At 45.2% G+C, this 14,272-nt stretch overlaps 1 protein-coding gene across 1 annotated transcript; it reads right to left on the bottom strand.

Moving 5' to 3' along the window:
• On the bottom strand, positions 1 to 14,019 carry LOC119380826 (uncharacterized). The gene is made up of 4 exons (XM_037649006.2): positions 13,892 to 14,019; positions 10,145 to 10,224; positions 7,878 to 8,004; positions 1 to 58 (listed from the first exon to the last, which is right to left on the bottom strand). Exons 1-4 carry the CDS (start codon positions 14,017 to 14,019, stop codon positions 1 to 3), a joined length of 393 nt encoding a protein of 130 aa, XP_037504934.2.
• Between the last annotated feature and the right edge of the window lie 253 nt (positions 14,020 to 14,272).

Genomic DNA, 14,272 nt, shown 5'->3' with positions numbered 1-14,272 from the left:
TCAGTTTCGGTCTCTCGCATTGGTCACGTTGTCAATGACGCCTTGGACAATGTTCAGGCTGCGGTGGGGGGTCATGGACACATTCAAGTGAGCAAACTTCTGTTTCAGGAGGTGTCTGAGTGCTCTTTCTGGGTCACTTCAACCAGAAGATTACCAGATGAGAGTTTCTTAGCGTCATACTTTTTGCCTACCAGGTTTTCAAGTGTCGCGATCAGGAATACAGACAGTGCCGAAACCGAATCATTATCTGCAAGAGAGTGTATGATCAGAAAGCGGGGAAAGTGGTCACAATCAGTTCGGGTTCTTTTTATAACCTATCATCGGTGCGGTTCCTTTTCAGGGACCGATCGTTGGGAGGGGGAAAAGATTTTGCCATGTCAAGCGTTAGAAGTTCGGCGGCGATGGTGGCCACCCACCACCGACCCAACAAGGGGACGCTACAAGGTAAAACACTTGGAGTCGCCAGCCATACATCGCCGCTAAAACTAAATATAACTACCCAAGGTTGGGCAACTACAAAAGGTTAACCCTTGCCGCCATGAAGAACGGAAGTAAAAAGAAGTGAGGAGGAGACAGGAAAGGCTAAAGTGGGAGAGAAGACGAAGACGTGTGGGGAGAGAGATAGGAAGAGGCGACTGCCGATTTCCCCTGGGTGGGTCAGCCCAGAAGTGCCGTCTACGTGAAGCCGGGGCCAAAGGGGTGTGTTGCCTCTGCCGGGGAGCCTTAAAGGTCCAAAATCCGGCGTCGGCTCAACCGCCAGGATCCCCTTTCCCGGACATGGCTAAGCCACGGCTAGGCGTGGCTAGGCGTGGCTAGGACATGGCTAGGGTTGGGAGAGGGTCGAAACCCCCCGTTCGCTAGGGTCCGTTTTACAATCAGGTGTAGGCTGGCGAGTTGATGCTCATGAGCTGACACGCTCAAGGGGCGTGGTAGAGCGTTGCCGGGCATTGTAATCTGGGATTGTTGCTGGTATTGTGTGGAGTAGATGCAGTGATATGGCGTGCGGTGTGGAAAGGCGTTGGTTTGTAGCTGCCTCCATGAAACTGCTCCGGCGCGCATGCGAGTCTTGTGGTGAGGCATATTTCCGGCGTTGCACTCCGTAATGTTGAACTATTGCGTCAAATTGTTTCGTTATCGATTCCGAAATCTCCTCTTCATCGTAGCCTCGCTGTGAAGTTCGGGGAGTATGCCCTCTAGCCGAGGTTTTGGCTCTATTGTTCCCAGCAAGGTAATCGTGACCTGGCACCCATAACAATAATAGTTCGGGTTTCACGTCCCAAAACGGCGATATGACTATAAGCGACGCCGTGGGGTTGGTCTCTGGAAATTTTGACCATACGGTGTTCTTTAACGTGCAGCTAAATCTTAGTACACGGGGCTCCAGCATGTTTGTCTCCACCGAAATGCGGCCGCCGCGGCCGGCATTCAAACCCGCGACCTTCGGGTCAGCAGTCGAGCACCGTATCCACTAGACCACCATGGCTGGTTTGGCGTCCATCATACTATTGTGGTTGTTTCAAGTAGGGCATGTTCATCTGTCGCGGCGTTCGCAGAGGGCATTGAACACATGGTAACTGCCGTACCATGGGGCAACCGACCTCGTGAGAGCTGGTGACTTCTTTCGTAAGCATTACGCGCGAGTACATCGACGGCCATTGTTTTAATCAGGATGCATATTCGCGGGCGCGGGCGTAACGTAGAGAAGCTCCACTAAGGGGGGGGGGGGCGGGGGTCATGCATTTTTTCAGTGCACTTTCGCTGAATCGCACGGGGTCGCTTAGCTGTCGTAGGGCAGTTCCCGTCCCCGTTAGCGATACCCGTTCACTCAGGATCACCAAGTGCGACTCTATCAGTTCACTTACGTTGATCGTGCCGAGCTCCTCGTGGCGTCTCTTGGATGTTCACGGCTGAAGTTCCTGCGCCTGTTTATAGGGTAGCCGTAAAATGTGTACTCTGTAGGTGGCGGCTTGAAAGGTAAGGTAAGGGGTCTGTAGGTGAGACACTTCTAATCAGCGCGTAGATCTTGTACGGCGGCTTCTTTCGTCTGCAGAGATACGATGAGAGGTGCATGGTTTTGTGTTGGTATTCTACCTGGTAAGGACTGTCTCGCTTCCCCCATGCTGTAGGCCCAATATGACTGGTTTAAGGCTTTCTACTACCCTCCAACTATTTCCATCTTTTAAAGGCTCTTGTTTTCTTCTCGCTTTATGTCCTGGATGAACGACCGGTTTCTGGGGCGCATTTGAGTGCATTTCTTAACTAGTCTCCGATGGCCTCTGCGGCTACTTGATAGCGTCTTTGCCCCAGACCTTCTGCCAGTACCTCATGTGGTCCGAGCATATGGCACTTCGAATCACGGGTGCTACGTTCAGGTGGTTTGAGCTTGGCATTGCAGGTTAAGGATGGAACAAGCGGTTGCGGTGCTTCTTGCAGGTACAATTTCTTTCCCGTGTGGGAGATGTTTTAGAAGGCTCCCTTCACGTAAAAAGTCGATAAGGCACCCATTGCTCTATTTCGGCGTAATCTCCAAAATGTTCTCCTATAGCTTCGAGCGCCCAGAGCTGGACAAAAAATCATACATGGGCGAAGGTAGGATTTCTTTCTCCTCTGTGTGCTTGTTGAGTCTGTTCAGAGTGTGTTGTGAACAACGTGCTCGAAAAGATTGCCTAGGGAAGACTTTAGCGAGATATGACGAAAAGTGTCGGCTTTCCTGGATTGGGTATGGGAGTTATCTCAGCGATTTACAATCAAGAGGCACATCTGCCTCGTTCCATAATCGGTTGTATCGCCGCGGTCAATTTTTCGTCTAAGTTGCGAGGGTCTCTGTTCGTGACATTGTCCTTTTGTGGGGTGGTCTTTGTGGATAGGCCGCAGATTGCTCCTAGTGGCTAAAGTATTTGAATGTGTCGGTGCATCTGCTCGTTCTCGTCGCCCCCGTATTCGCCGCGCGAAGTGAAAGCGGTGACCGTGTCTCCGGCGTATTTCTTCCAAACTCTTCGACAATATTATCTGTCCTGCCGTGGTGGCGATACGCGTGTTTTTGTATGTTGCCCCCTGGCCATTGCTCCGACCTATCACGTTTGTGAGCATCACCTGCGTTTTTCGTTCTCGGCATTTCGTGCACGCTGTCGCAGCAACGGTTCTAATTTAGTCGGTATTGTAGCATAGCATATGCTTCTGACTTTTTGCGAGATTACATGGCTAAACACATTTTCAACTTGCGGCAACATTTCTGTTTCTTCCATCTTCTTTGGACGCAAGACTTCACCACCCATAAATGTTGAAGATCACGGATATAACCGGCGTGGCGGTAGTTCCTCTATAGTTCTTGTGTGGGGTTCCACCGAATTTCTTCCTCTAGCTTTCAAGGTAGTTGATGCTTTCCCGTCCCGTAGCCCTCATTTCTTCGGGAAATTTGATCCAGTGCGTGAGCCTTTTCCCGTATACATTTGTTCTTATATGTTCGTGTGTAGACCTTAGTTCACATGTAGTGGTCCATTACCAATGACTCCTTGGAGAGATTTTCTTTTATTGCCATCCGAGGTACCGGAAAAATAAATCACTACCATAACTATACCATCAGAATGTCTTTTCATTTTATTCTTCGCTTGCACAAATGCATTTGTCACGTTAGGGTAAAATGACTTAGCAGTTCTAGGTACAAATCACCGTGTCAGAACAGACTACTGTCATGAAAATAGGATCTGCAACTAAAAACTTACATAATGTCTTTCGAAGGTCACATGAAGATATGAAACGTCATTGAAACACCTTGTGATGTTAGCCTCAACTCTCAGGAGAAATATTTTCGGCAGAGGAACAAAAAACTTCAAATTAACAATAAGAGGATCATGTTTGAAGCACTTGTCTCTGGATAATTATAGCAGACATGACTAGATTAAACCAAATTTCACAGCAGAAATTGGTAATAAAATGTTCACAGAGGTTCCCGCAGGGACATTTCAACTCTCGTTTCGCAACACCCAAATGAAGTCAATTTGGGCTGATCCAGAAGCATCTTGGCACTACAACAGTCACACAGCAATCCGATCAGCAAACAGTGGGAATGATCTCCAGAATTGCACCATTGCATACTCATTGAGACGATGAGGTTGTTTCCGGTAATTCACAATTGGAAGTCAAGATTGTTTACCACGCGCATTTTGCTGAGCTGTTTATCACGATAAAAAAGTAGTTCTCACAAGCGTCGTTTGAATAAACGTTTTGATTTCAGAAAGAGCGCGAGTACAATTGCTCGTTCTGCACTGCTTCTCGCTGAAGTCTCGAAGTAAAAGTTGGCCTACACGATTGATCTATGCACACATATTTCCCTGCTACGAACGCCCACGTGTACATGTCACAAGGTATGAGGTGAATTAAAACAATTTTTTTTAAAAACTGCCGCACACAACACCAAAATTAGCACTGATGTTATTCAACGGTCAAGAATTTCTTCTGAAAGGCACACCGCAGCGCTGCACTGAAATCGCGGTTCATTCAAGCCGCGAAGGCGGTTACGTATTGTTTTTTTTACGCGAATGAGTTCTTACAAATCCTATTAGTGAAAGGATACATGCACTGATAACAGTGCTGTTGGTTCTTGATACATTGGAGTGACTGATTTGGGTTTTTTTCTCTAATTCTTAGTCTCCCTCAATTTTAGAAAGACTAAGAGATGGCAGTATAACCGAAGAATGACCACATATATAGTTATTTTTTATACCGCTCCTCTCACGTATGTTGACGTTCATGCCGACGAAGGCATCTGAGATACTTGAAGGATTTAGTGCACTTCGTGCACTCGAAGGGCCTCTCGTATTTATGTGTAAGAGAATGTGAGGTGAAATTATCCTTCCGTGAAAACGACTTACCACATATGTCGCATAGAAAGGGCTTCTTGCCTGTATGCGTGTGCCGATGTTTACTGAGAGAAGAACTCCGTGCAAACAATTTACTACATATGCCACAACGAAATGTCTTGACGCCGGTATGCGTGGGGCGATGCTCCACGAGATTACATTTGTATTTAAACGATTTTTCACACATTTCGCATTTGTGGGGCCTTTCCCCTGATGCATTGTCGCCGCGGTCGACGTCGCGGGGCCCATTGTTCATATCTTTGCAGTGTTCGCTTTCCGTGGAGTCAGCACCAGCATTCCTGCGTGTAATCGGGCAAGAAATATAATAGGGTGCGTTCATTGATTTTAAGGAAGGAGCATAGCTCGGCAAAAAAAAAATAAATGGAATTCACTCAGACTCACCCAAGAACTCTTAGCTCTTAGGGCTCACTCGCACTCAGACTCATCAATATATTACTCAAGAGGGCTTACTCAGACTAAGTCGAAAAACTCGATCTGAGTCTGAGTGAGTCGACTCATGAGTGTGTTAGCGTGTAATGAGGTTTTTCGATCATGGTGTCTGCTCTTTAACGCCAATATCTCACATAATCGGTGCTCTACGTGGCGCGTTTTGATATCGTTCCTTTAAATGCGAGTTATCAGTTGTTTGAATCCAGTAAAGACATTTTCGTGAAAAACGTGACTAACACGAGATATATTTATCAAGAACTTCCCATAAAACAGTTTGCGGTGGGATGTCAAGGCACCCCCTCTCTGCCCTAGGTTACGCCTCTGATCAATAAATATTGAGGCGGCGTATGAACCCTAGTGTGTTAAAAAAAAGTGTGCGTAGACGTGAGTATACACATGAGCCAATATAAGCCTGATAGTAATCCTGAAGATGAATAGACAGGACCACATATAGATCGGCAATAAAAGTGGAGCTCGCACATACTCATTCAAGAATTATATTTTACGCGTAGGGCTCACTCGGACCATGACTCACTAAAATTTTGCTCAGTCTGACTCGCTCATACTCAAACTCGCCAAAACATTACTCACCCGGACTCTCTGACACTTAGACTGACAACCCAATCTGAGTCTGAGTGAGTCGGCTAATGAGTGAGTTTGCTGACCTATGGGAAGGAGGGCGGCATGTTTTGTCTATACAGAGACAAAAATAAAACATTTGATCACATGCATACAAAAGTAATAATTTCGGACTTTCACTTACGAAAACCACGATATCATTAAGGCACGCCGTGGCGGAGTGCTCGAGAAATTTCCACTGCCTGGGGTTCTTTGACGTGCTCTTAAATGTAAGTGCAGGGGCATCTTGCATTTCGCCTTTGTCTAAATGTGACCGCCGTGGCCGAGATGTAACCCGCGTCTTGCGGACCAGTAGCGAAGCACCGCCATCACTCTACCACCGCGGCGGCATGTGTACAAAGCTCCTTGTTGTCTTGATGCGTATAGTATTAGTGATTACTTGTACGAGAACGACACAATGAGAACAGTGGAAAACACGTGGTAGTAGTATAATGGTGTAATCTTTCCCATCTTCAACGTGAAACGAAGCTGGAATATTTTTAACGCCTTTTCTAAGCCCTTATACATTATTGATAACATTAAAACAGAAATAGCTCAAAGATGCACCAACTGAGCCGTATTAGACGAGCGAATAATTTAAATTGCAGTCGTCATACACAGAATAACAGTCAAATGTGTTATCATTAATCGAAACATGGCTCCAACTTGCCAACAATCATTAATCGAAGCATGGCTCCAACTTGCCCAACTCGTACTATTTCAGCAGTTACGATCAATAGTCTCTCTCGGTCACCATGATTATTCTCAGCCATTCTATATCCACTCTGGGACGATGAACTCACCCAATGACATTCAATTCGCCGCATATTGTGCGAGCGGACTCGCAGTAGCGTGAGGGCGTACTCGTTATGGTATTGAGAAAGCGAATGTTCACTGGAATATATATTTCCGGAAAAGCTCGTGGTAATTTCCAAAATAATTCGTGTCGCTATGAACGTTATGTACTTTGCTGCGTATTCTGCTATTTTTATTATTTCTTTAAATTCCCTCTTAGTCGACAGAGCCGAGTGCCCACCTCGCGCCATCTTCCAGAACAGCTGACGCCTTTGCCATGAGCACCTTACTTGCACGAGTTCACGAAAGATCGTTGCTACTGCAACTGCTGCAGGTGCGTCTGCTCCTTCTGCTTCGCATGAAACAAGTGAAAGAACACACATGGCACAGCATTCACTGAGCAGCTTACAAAGCGCCTTGGTTGCCGATATCCTGTAACTGCCTTATGGATGGAGAATTATTGATAGTTACTCATTTGTCACCAAGGAAACATTTAAGAAATCTGGTAAAACTGCAGGCCTTCACTTTTATTGACCTATCCTTATTCAAAACCTCAAAAACTTGGAGGGCCCTTGAGCTTCGCGTTCAAGAGTAGAATGCGTTGGTGTAATCTGACCGTGTTTGTACCGCCTTCCCAATCGCTAGCCTTTTTATCGTTTCTCGGTGGAGACATAAACGGTGCCGCAAGGAAAGACAAAGCGCGGACGCCCTCCGGGTCCAATATCCACGCATGCGGCGCGACAAAACGCGGACACGACCACGCGGCGGGGCGTCCCGTTTAATAGCGCGGCCGTGGGCCCTTTGAGGCATCTCGCGGGTGTTGTGGCCAGCCGCTGAATAACCTCAGATATGCGTACCACCAACGCTAAATGGTGTATATAAATAGCTCACCGTTAGTATGCTAGAGGATGTATACGTGGTAGCCGAGCGGCTAAATCCAAAGTACCACGGAGCAAGGGGTGGCAGGTTCGAATCCCCCGTGCCATTCGAACGGAAGATTTCTTGTTATTCCTTTTGTTTGCCCTGCATCTACCTCGAATTTTTACTCAGAAAGAATGCCTATTTACCGCTCACAACCAAAGACGACGCCGATACCAGCACCGGAATTTCTGTGAAGCCAGCTCTTTAACGCTATCGCGTTAAAAAGGCCCTCACCTCATGTCGGTTCCCAAGAAGTCTGGTGCTGCTCCAATATCTCCATCGCTCGTACTCCGCATTGCTTCCTCGAAACTCGTGCTGGAGATTGGAAGCTGGAAGGCGGCTCGTCCATTCTCGGTGTCGTCTGTGCATGCATGAAATCACATGTATGCACATGAGCTGCGGACCTCCACTGAAAGACGTAGTACCCGGTACATCGTTCGCGAAGAGATACAGCGTAAATTTTTTTAACGGGGCAAAAGAAAAAGGCAACAACAAAGGACAGCCGCTTCCTATGAACTCAAGGTTTATTGCAAAAAAAAGAAAGAAACGGCAACTTTCGTGCAGAAAAACTTGTGAAAAATATTACGTGTGTTTACACGATGAATAATATATGTTTCTTGATTACTCGTGAATTGTTGGTACGAGCTCGAGAATCCTTTTATATTGAAGGAGATCGTACGTGTCCGTGACTAAGCGTGCATGAGCAGTCTTAAATCTTTTTTTTTTGCATAAACTTTGTCGTTTTGTTTCGACAAACCTTCAGTTGACCTTCAGTTGACCTGTTTCGACAAACCGTCAGTGCCTGTCCTCTGTTATTCCCTCTTTCTTCTGATCCCGGTAATAGATATACGCTGTATCTTGTCACCATGTGTGATCCTAAGCTCGCCCAAGTCTGCGTCTTTCTTCGTTCATCGAAGAGCATATTGCGTGGTAGCTTGAAGTATGTACTCGTGTATTTTCTTATTCCGAACAAGAGCAGTGGTAATAGTAAAGGTAACTTACTAAGACGATCGTGTTCCAACCAGATTCTCCCCAACCTGATGATTATTATAATGATCATGTCCTACGTCACTGGCTCACACCCACCTAGAGGGATTTGCCAAGAAAACGGGTTTTCTTCTTGCAGTGCCATCTTTCATATATCCAGAACACTTAAAACATCAATGAGACTCCTTTTTTCGCAATTGTCAGTATAACGTGCGACACGCGATCAAGACGTGCCGCTGTTGCACAATTTATTTTTCTTTCGTTAACAACCCTCTTTATGATTTGACGAATTTGATTGGTGCAGACGTTATATATGTACTGTAGATCGAGAACGGGCGCGGATATAAAGTGTGCACTTTCCTGTAAATGTAAATCATGCTGTTCATGACATGCATGTCATGATTTTCATGTTATGACCCGTCATTTATGTTCCTAATAAGGTTATGTTATGCCACACCAATTTTGGTATACATCCGATTAACCAAACGGCCAGGAGAGCACAAAGTCTTAGGCGGATAGATAGATAGATAGATAGATAGATAGATAGATAGATAGATAGATAGATAGATAGATAGATAGATAGATAGATAGATAGATAGATAGATAGATAGATAGATAGATAGATAGATAGATAGATAGATAGATAGATAGATAGATAGATAGATAGATAGATAGATAGATAGATAGATAGATAGATAGATAGATAGATAGATAGATAGATAGATAGATAGATAGATAGATAGATAGATAGATAGATAGATAGATAGATAGATAGATAGATAGATAGATAGATAGATAGATAGATAGATAGATAGATAGATAGATAGATAGATAGATAGATAGATAGATAGATAGATAGATAGATAGATAGATAGATAGATGTTTTACGTGCCAAAATTACGATATAATCATGAGGCACGTCGTTGTGAAGAGCTGAATTTCCACCACGAGGGGTTCCCGCACGCCAAATTATGAGTACACGGGCCTCCAGCATTTTCGGCTAAATCGAAAATGATCCCGCCGAGGCCGGGATGGAAGCCGCGACCGCAACCGCTGCACCCAGCACCGTAACCACTCTGCCACCGCGGCTGCCAAGTCTCCGCAACTAACTTCATTCGGATGCGCTTTCTTATTATAATGGAGAAATCACACCTGATCCATGCATCGTGATAGAGAACTGTAGAAAAATGATTACCTTTGTTAGTATACTATTTGAGTAATAAATTGCAGAAGGGTGTTCTGAGGGGCCAGTTGGTACATGATGTGGAGGGGGAACAGCGCAAAAACGGGACGAAAAAATGTGTTGTGTGGTCCTTTTTCTTCGGCCCGTTTTTGCGCTGTTCCCCCTCTGCACTCCTTGAGTGTTTTGTTATATCAAGTTATTTTTTAAGACTTTTATCTCTGAACAAGCGAGCTGTCAGTTACGAAGGAACGCATTGGTGTACTGATACGCTTGCGAAGCGAGCCGTATATACCTGTTTAACAATAGGAGCCGATAATAGTCTTACACATACCGAACGGGAGAGTATTGGCCAGGGTCTTGAAGTACTGCTCGATTTCTTCGGCATCACAGGTGTGATCAGGAGTCCAACTGCTACAAAATTTATTGGTGTCAGGATGTGTACTGCCACCAATGCGAAGGCTACGGAAACATATTTATAATAAAATGTAGGGGTACACAAGAAAGGTGAAGCTGTGACATCGCTAACAATGTGCAAGAAAAAAATGAAGGAAGTAAAGCTCTTCCTAATACAGAAAGTATTCACTGCAGCAACCATTCCCTAAGTACCACTGCACTATTATAGCGAAACTGTTTAGTGCTAGGATCAAAGGGTACTCGTGTAGACAATATTTAAGGTGGTAACACGCCAGAAAGCATCGCCATGCTGTGTCGGAGCACGCAGACGCGCGCTATTGCAGACGCCTTGAATATCATGTTTTATTTCCGTTGTTTTTTTCAAAGCTTATTATTTCTGCAGTTTCACGCGCGTGTTTATCATCATCTTTGCACATCACCTTAAGTTCCACGTCACTCGGCTTGGCGGCGTTTACAAACATAGGATTGTAGCGCGAGTGCGCGGGTCGCCGTCGAGCCAATGTCACCGACGACGATCGGGCAGGTGAAGCCAAACGCGCGCGCGACGCGTCGCAGTCGGAAAGCTTCCCCGATGCTACCTCGATATCCCGGCGGGAGTTTATCGAAAACCCTTTCGGTGCTGCGTGTTCAGTTCTGTCGGACGTGTTCGAAAGGAACCCTGAACTTTAACTGTATGTCTCTTTAATTTTAGAATGCAGGCAAAGACTGTCCCATTACAGTTCCAAAAAGTACACTCGACGGCTTCGCTTGTCTTCCCTATTCCCAAGCAGTGGGAAGGGCTCTAAATTCTCACAAGCCGGTTGCAGCAGGGTGCAAACTACGAAGCTGAAGGAAGACCAGTGCTTGCGCAGGAAACGATAGTTTTCTTTGCAATTGCATGATAACTGGGGAACGTGAAGACAACTGCGTTTGTTCCGCACGAGCACAGTCACAGCTATACGTGATACGCTAGTCACGATTGGCATGTACCGCATATGCGTTTATTTGTTTTCTCGATAACCCCCGGTAATTATGGTGGTGAAGGAGCATCGCATCGCCCCTGCAGACAGGACCGGAATTCTTCTATCCGAACTAGCGCTTGCGACTTGCCCACTGTCCTGACAGCAACAATGAAACGGCGGAATCGGCTATCGCTTTTTGTCATCTCATGACAAGGACAAAGTGGCAGGTGCGCTTTGTCCTCATGATTGAGTTCAGCTGTTTGCTCAGCCACGCCTGGTAAACCTTGCCTCCGAGAATTTGCTAATTAATCTTGGAAAAAGCGCAAAGTAGTCACCAATACAATGCGGTCGAAGCGCCAGGACGCAAATATAACGGAAACACAAGCGTGGGCTTACAAATCGCGCTCAGCCCAGCGTAGAGGAACGACTTTATATATTCGAGAAGGAACGAACCAGCTTCGAAGGCTGCCGCCATGTTTACTTGTTCGGCGTTGCCATTGCTGACCAACGCCATAGCCTCCAAACAACGTTAAGAGCTTTGGTTGCTAACCGTGTGCTCGCTTCACTCGCCCAACGCGTGAGCGCACACGCTGTCGGGACGCTGAGCCAGCGACGCGGTGCGGATGAATACATCGTAAGGGGTTTTTGCTCTTCCTATTCTATAAGACCTCCACAGTGCCTCCACAGTGCTGCAATTAGCTTGTGAGATCGACTATAAACACGTGATGTAGCATATAACAGTAGACGTGAGGAATCACCTACGAACACGAAAACTAGTGGTTCACAACACTGGCATGATGGAGTACCACGAGGGAGAGTACCGCGTCTTGTCCTAACAAAACGTTATCTGATATACTGGTCCCATGACCATTTCATTGCGTCATGCCTGCGAAAAACTAATCATGCCATCTACAACACCACCTGGCAAGACGACAGCTAGAGTGAGGGTAGCAAATTTCACTCCATATGCATATTTTACCGTCCCTGAGAGCCAAAGTGATACTGACTGTCGGCGATAGTGAGAATGTTTTGAGGCTGCCGAGTGTCCCTAAATAGTAGTCAAAAGGAGTATTCTTCCCTTAGCGCCTACTGCCATTCAGCATCTCTGTAGTTATCGGTTCGACAAAGAAGCAATATTACACAATATGTGGGATGGCAGGGTAGTTTAAGACATTAGCTGCTTCGAACGGTAGTGATAAAGATACCTTACCAAAAGGCATGCGCTGTATAATTAATGACTTGCAATTGCTCAAGGCGGCCGCCTGACCTTCGAGACATGTGTCCTAATACGCGCGCTTTAGTGAGGTGTGAATATTTATTATAATCATGAGCTGGCTGAAAACGTCAGTCTTCTAATATCTACTAAGAGCTTCGAGTAGCCTTCAATATCAATTGGCCAGCAATATAAAATAAAATAACACGGATGTTGATAACCTTTTTTTTTATTCCACGGACTTGTCACAAATCGGTCATGAATATAGTACCGCTTTCTAAACCATGATTAACGATGATTAACTTCACGCTTCCCTCTAACCTTTTTAGCGTAGTCTCGAAAAGTCTTAAATTCAATTAAAATTCAACTAAAATTTTAGTGATCTTTTGCACGTACTTGATACGCTCATTACCGAGCACATTTCAATGATAATTCCGAGAACACTGTGCTCTTCCTCTAACATAGCTCGTTCCACACTGGGGCATCCGCAAGAATTTCACATATGAACTTAAAAATATATATATATATATATATATATAAGGCAATCGACATGATCGTTTTCCAACGCCGGAAGCTACGCGTGACTTTGAGAAACTGGTTTTTCGTTTGCAATAACTTTTGCACAGGATACTCAATATTTCAGTTCTTTTCATACTGATATTTCTATCGAAATGAATAAATAGGCAAAAGCCCACTTAAGCATGCTGTGTACCTTTAAGAAGAGTGTCGTAGAGAGGGAAGCATTTTGTAGTTCAAACTAAGCCGAAGAGGCCGGATGAAAAGAGGAAGACTTAGATGATCCTCAACTCTTGCACTTTTACGAGCTGTGCATAAGTTTACTTCAAGCGCCATGAACACCTCTAAAATGAAATTTATTACGCAAATACGACTGTTTCATGACGCTGAAACTTCGGGAATCATATAACTGAAAATATCTTCTTATAGCATACGCCCTCCATAAGGCTGCCGCACATCAGCTTCTCAAATTTCAGTTCTACAAATTTGGTCACCTTAATCAGAAAATGCTTGTTTTCGAAACTGAGTGATCGCGTACATTTTCGTCATTAAAAGGACTAATTGAAAATCGCATATATGTAAAGTTATACGACGGTTTGTGTGCTTGTATACTTTTCTGTCGTATATGCGATATGTTGATACATTCCTCTCTAACGTTCGGTTGCTTTCAATTACGCTACAGGTTGAAAATCACAATAAAATTATTGAAATATTGCGTTTTCTTTTATATACCCTGGAAGCACTAAATGTTGTGGAATGCGGAGAAAAACGATTTCTCCGTTTCAACGTACTTTGATGAGAGCCCAAGGGCTCAAGCTTGTTCCCAGCATTAACAGCCTGCGCAGAAGCAGCAGATGATCTTGTGCCGTTCCGTCATCAGAAGTTCGATTGAAGATGCAGGTACATATCAATTCAACTATCTTGATTTGCATGGCTGCGCCCGCGCTGTCCCTTAGTTTGTACATTCAGAGGAGCTCTTCAAACTGGGGCTCACCTCTCGTAGTCTTCCGCAATGTCTGCTTCTTCCTCTGTGCCAGCGCTGCATGTGCTGGGAACGGCGACGCAGCCGCTGCTACTAGTTGAAGAGGGTTGTTGGAAGCCGTTGTTTAGAGTATCGTTCATGTCTGTGCAAAAAGAAAACAAGTGCTCCTGAGAGCGCGTGATTGCCGAGGCCAGAATATTAAGCGAGAAGAACACGTGCCTAGCAAAAAGGCCTTGATCACACATTGCGCAAAGAGAACGGCATGCAAGTACCGCAGTCCGAATCAATCGTGTTTGATTTCATGCATTCATTGTCATAACCCGAACTTCGATGCCGAAGAATATGAGTAGGAACTTTTCAGTTCCTACTCATATTCTTCGGCATCGAAGTTCT

The sequence above is a fragment of the Rhipicephalus sanguineus genome, chromosome 1, assembly GCF_013339695.2.
Source record: "Rhipicephalus sanguineus isolate Rsan-2018 chromosome 1, BIME_Rsan_1.4, whole genome shotgun sequence".
In the NCBI taxonomy this organism is placed as follows: Eukaryota; Metazoa; Arthropoda; class Arachnida; order Ixodida; family Ixodidae; genus Rhipicephalus; species Rhipicephalus sanguineus.
The sequence above is the reverse complement of the archived record's forward strand: the minus strand, read 5'-3'. Positions and strand labels throughout refer to the sequence as shown.

Excerpts from the sequence above, each read along its gene's own strand:
- LOC119380826 (XM_037649006.2), bottom strand. The coding sequence starts at position 14,019 with ATGAACGATACTCTAAACAACGGCTTCCAACAACCCTCTTCAACTAGT. Across the intron at positions 10,225-13,891 it reads ATTGCGGAAGACTACGAGAG|CAGTTGGACTCCTGATCACA; the intron begins GTGAGCCCCAGT and ends TAAATTTTGTAG. Across the intron at positions 59-7,877 it reads TTCTTGGGAACCGACATGAG|CCTGAACATTGTCCAAGGCG; the intron begins GTGAGGGCCTTT and ends CCCCCACCGCAG.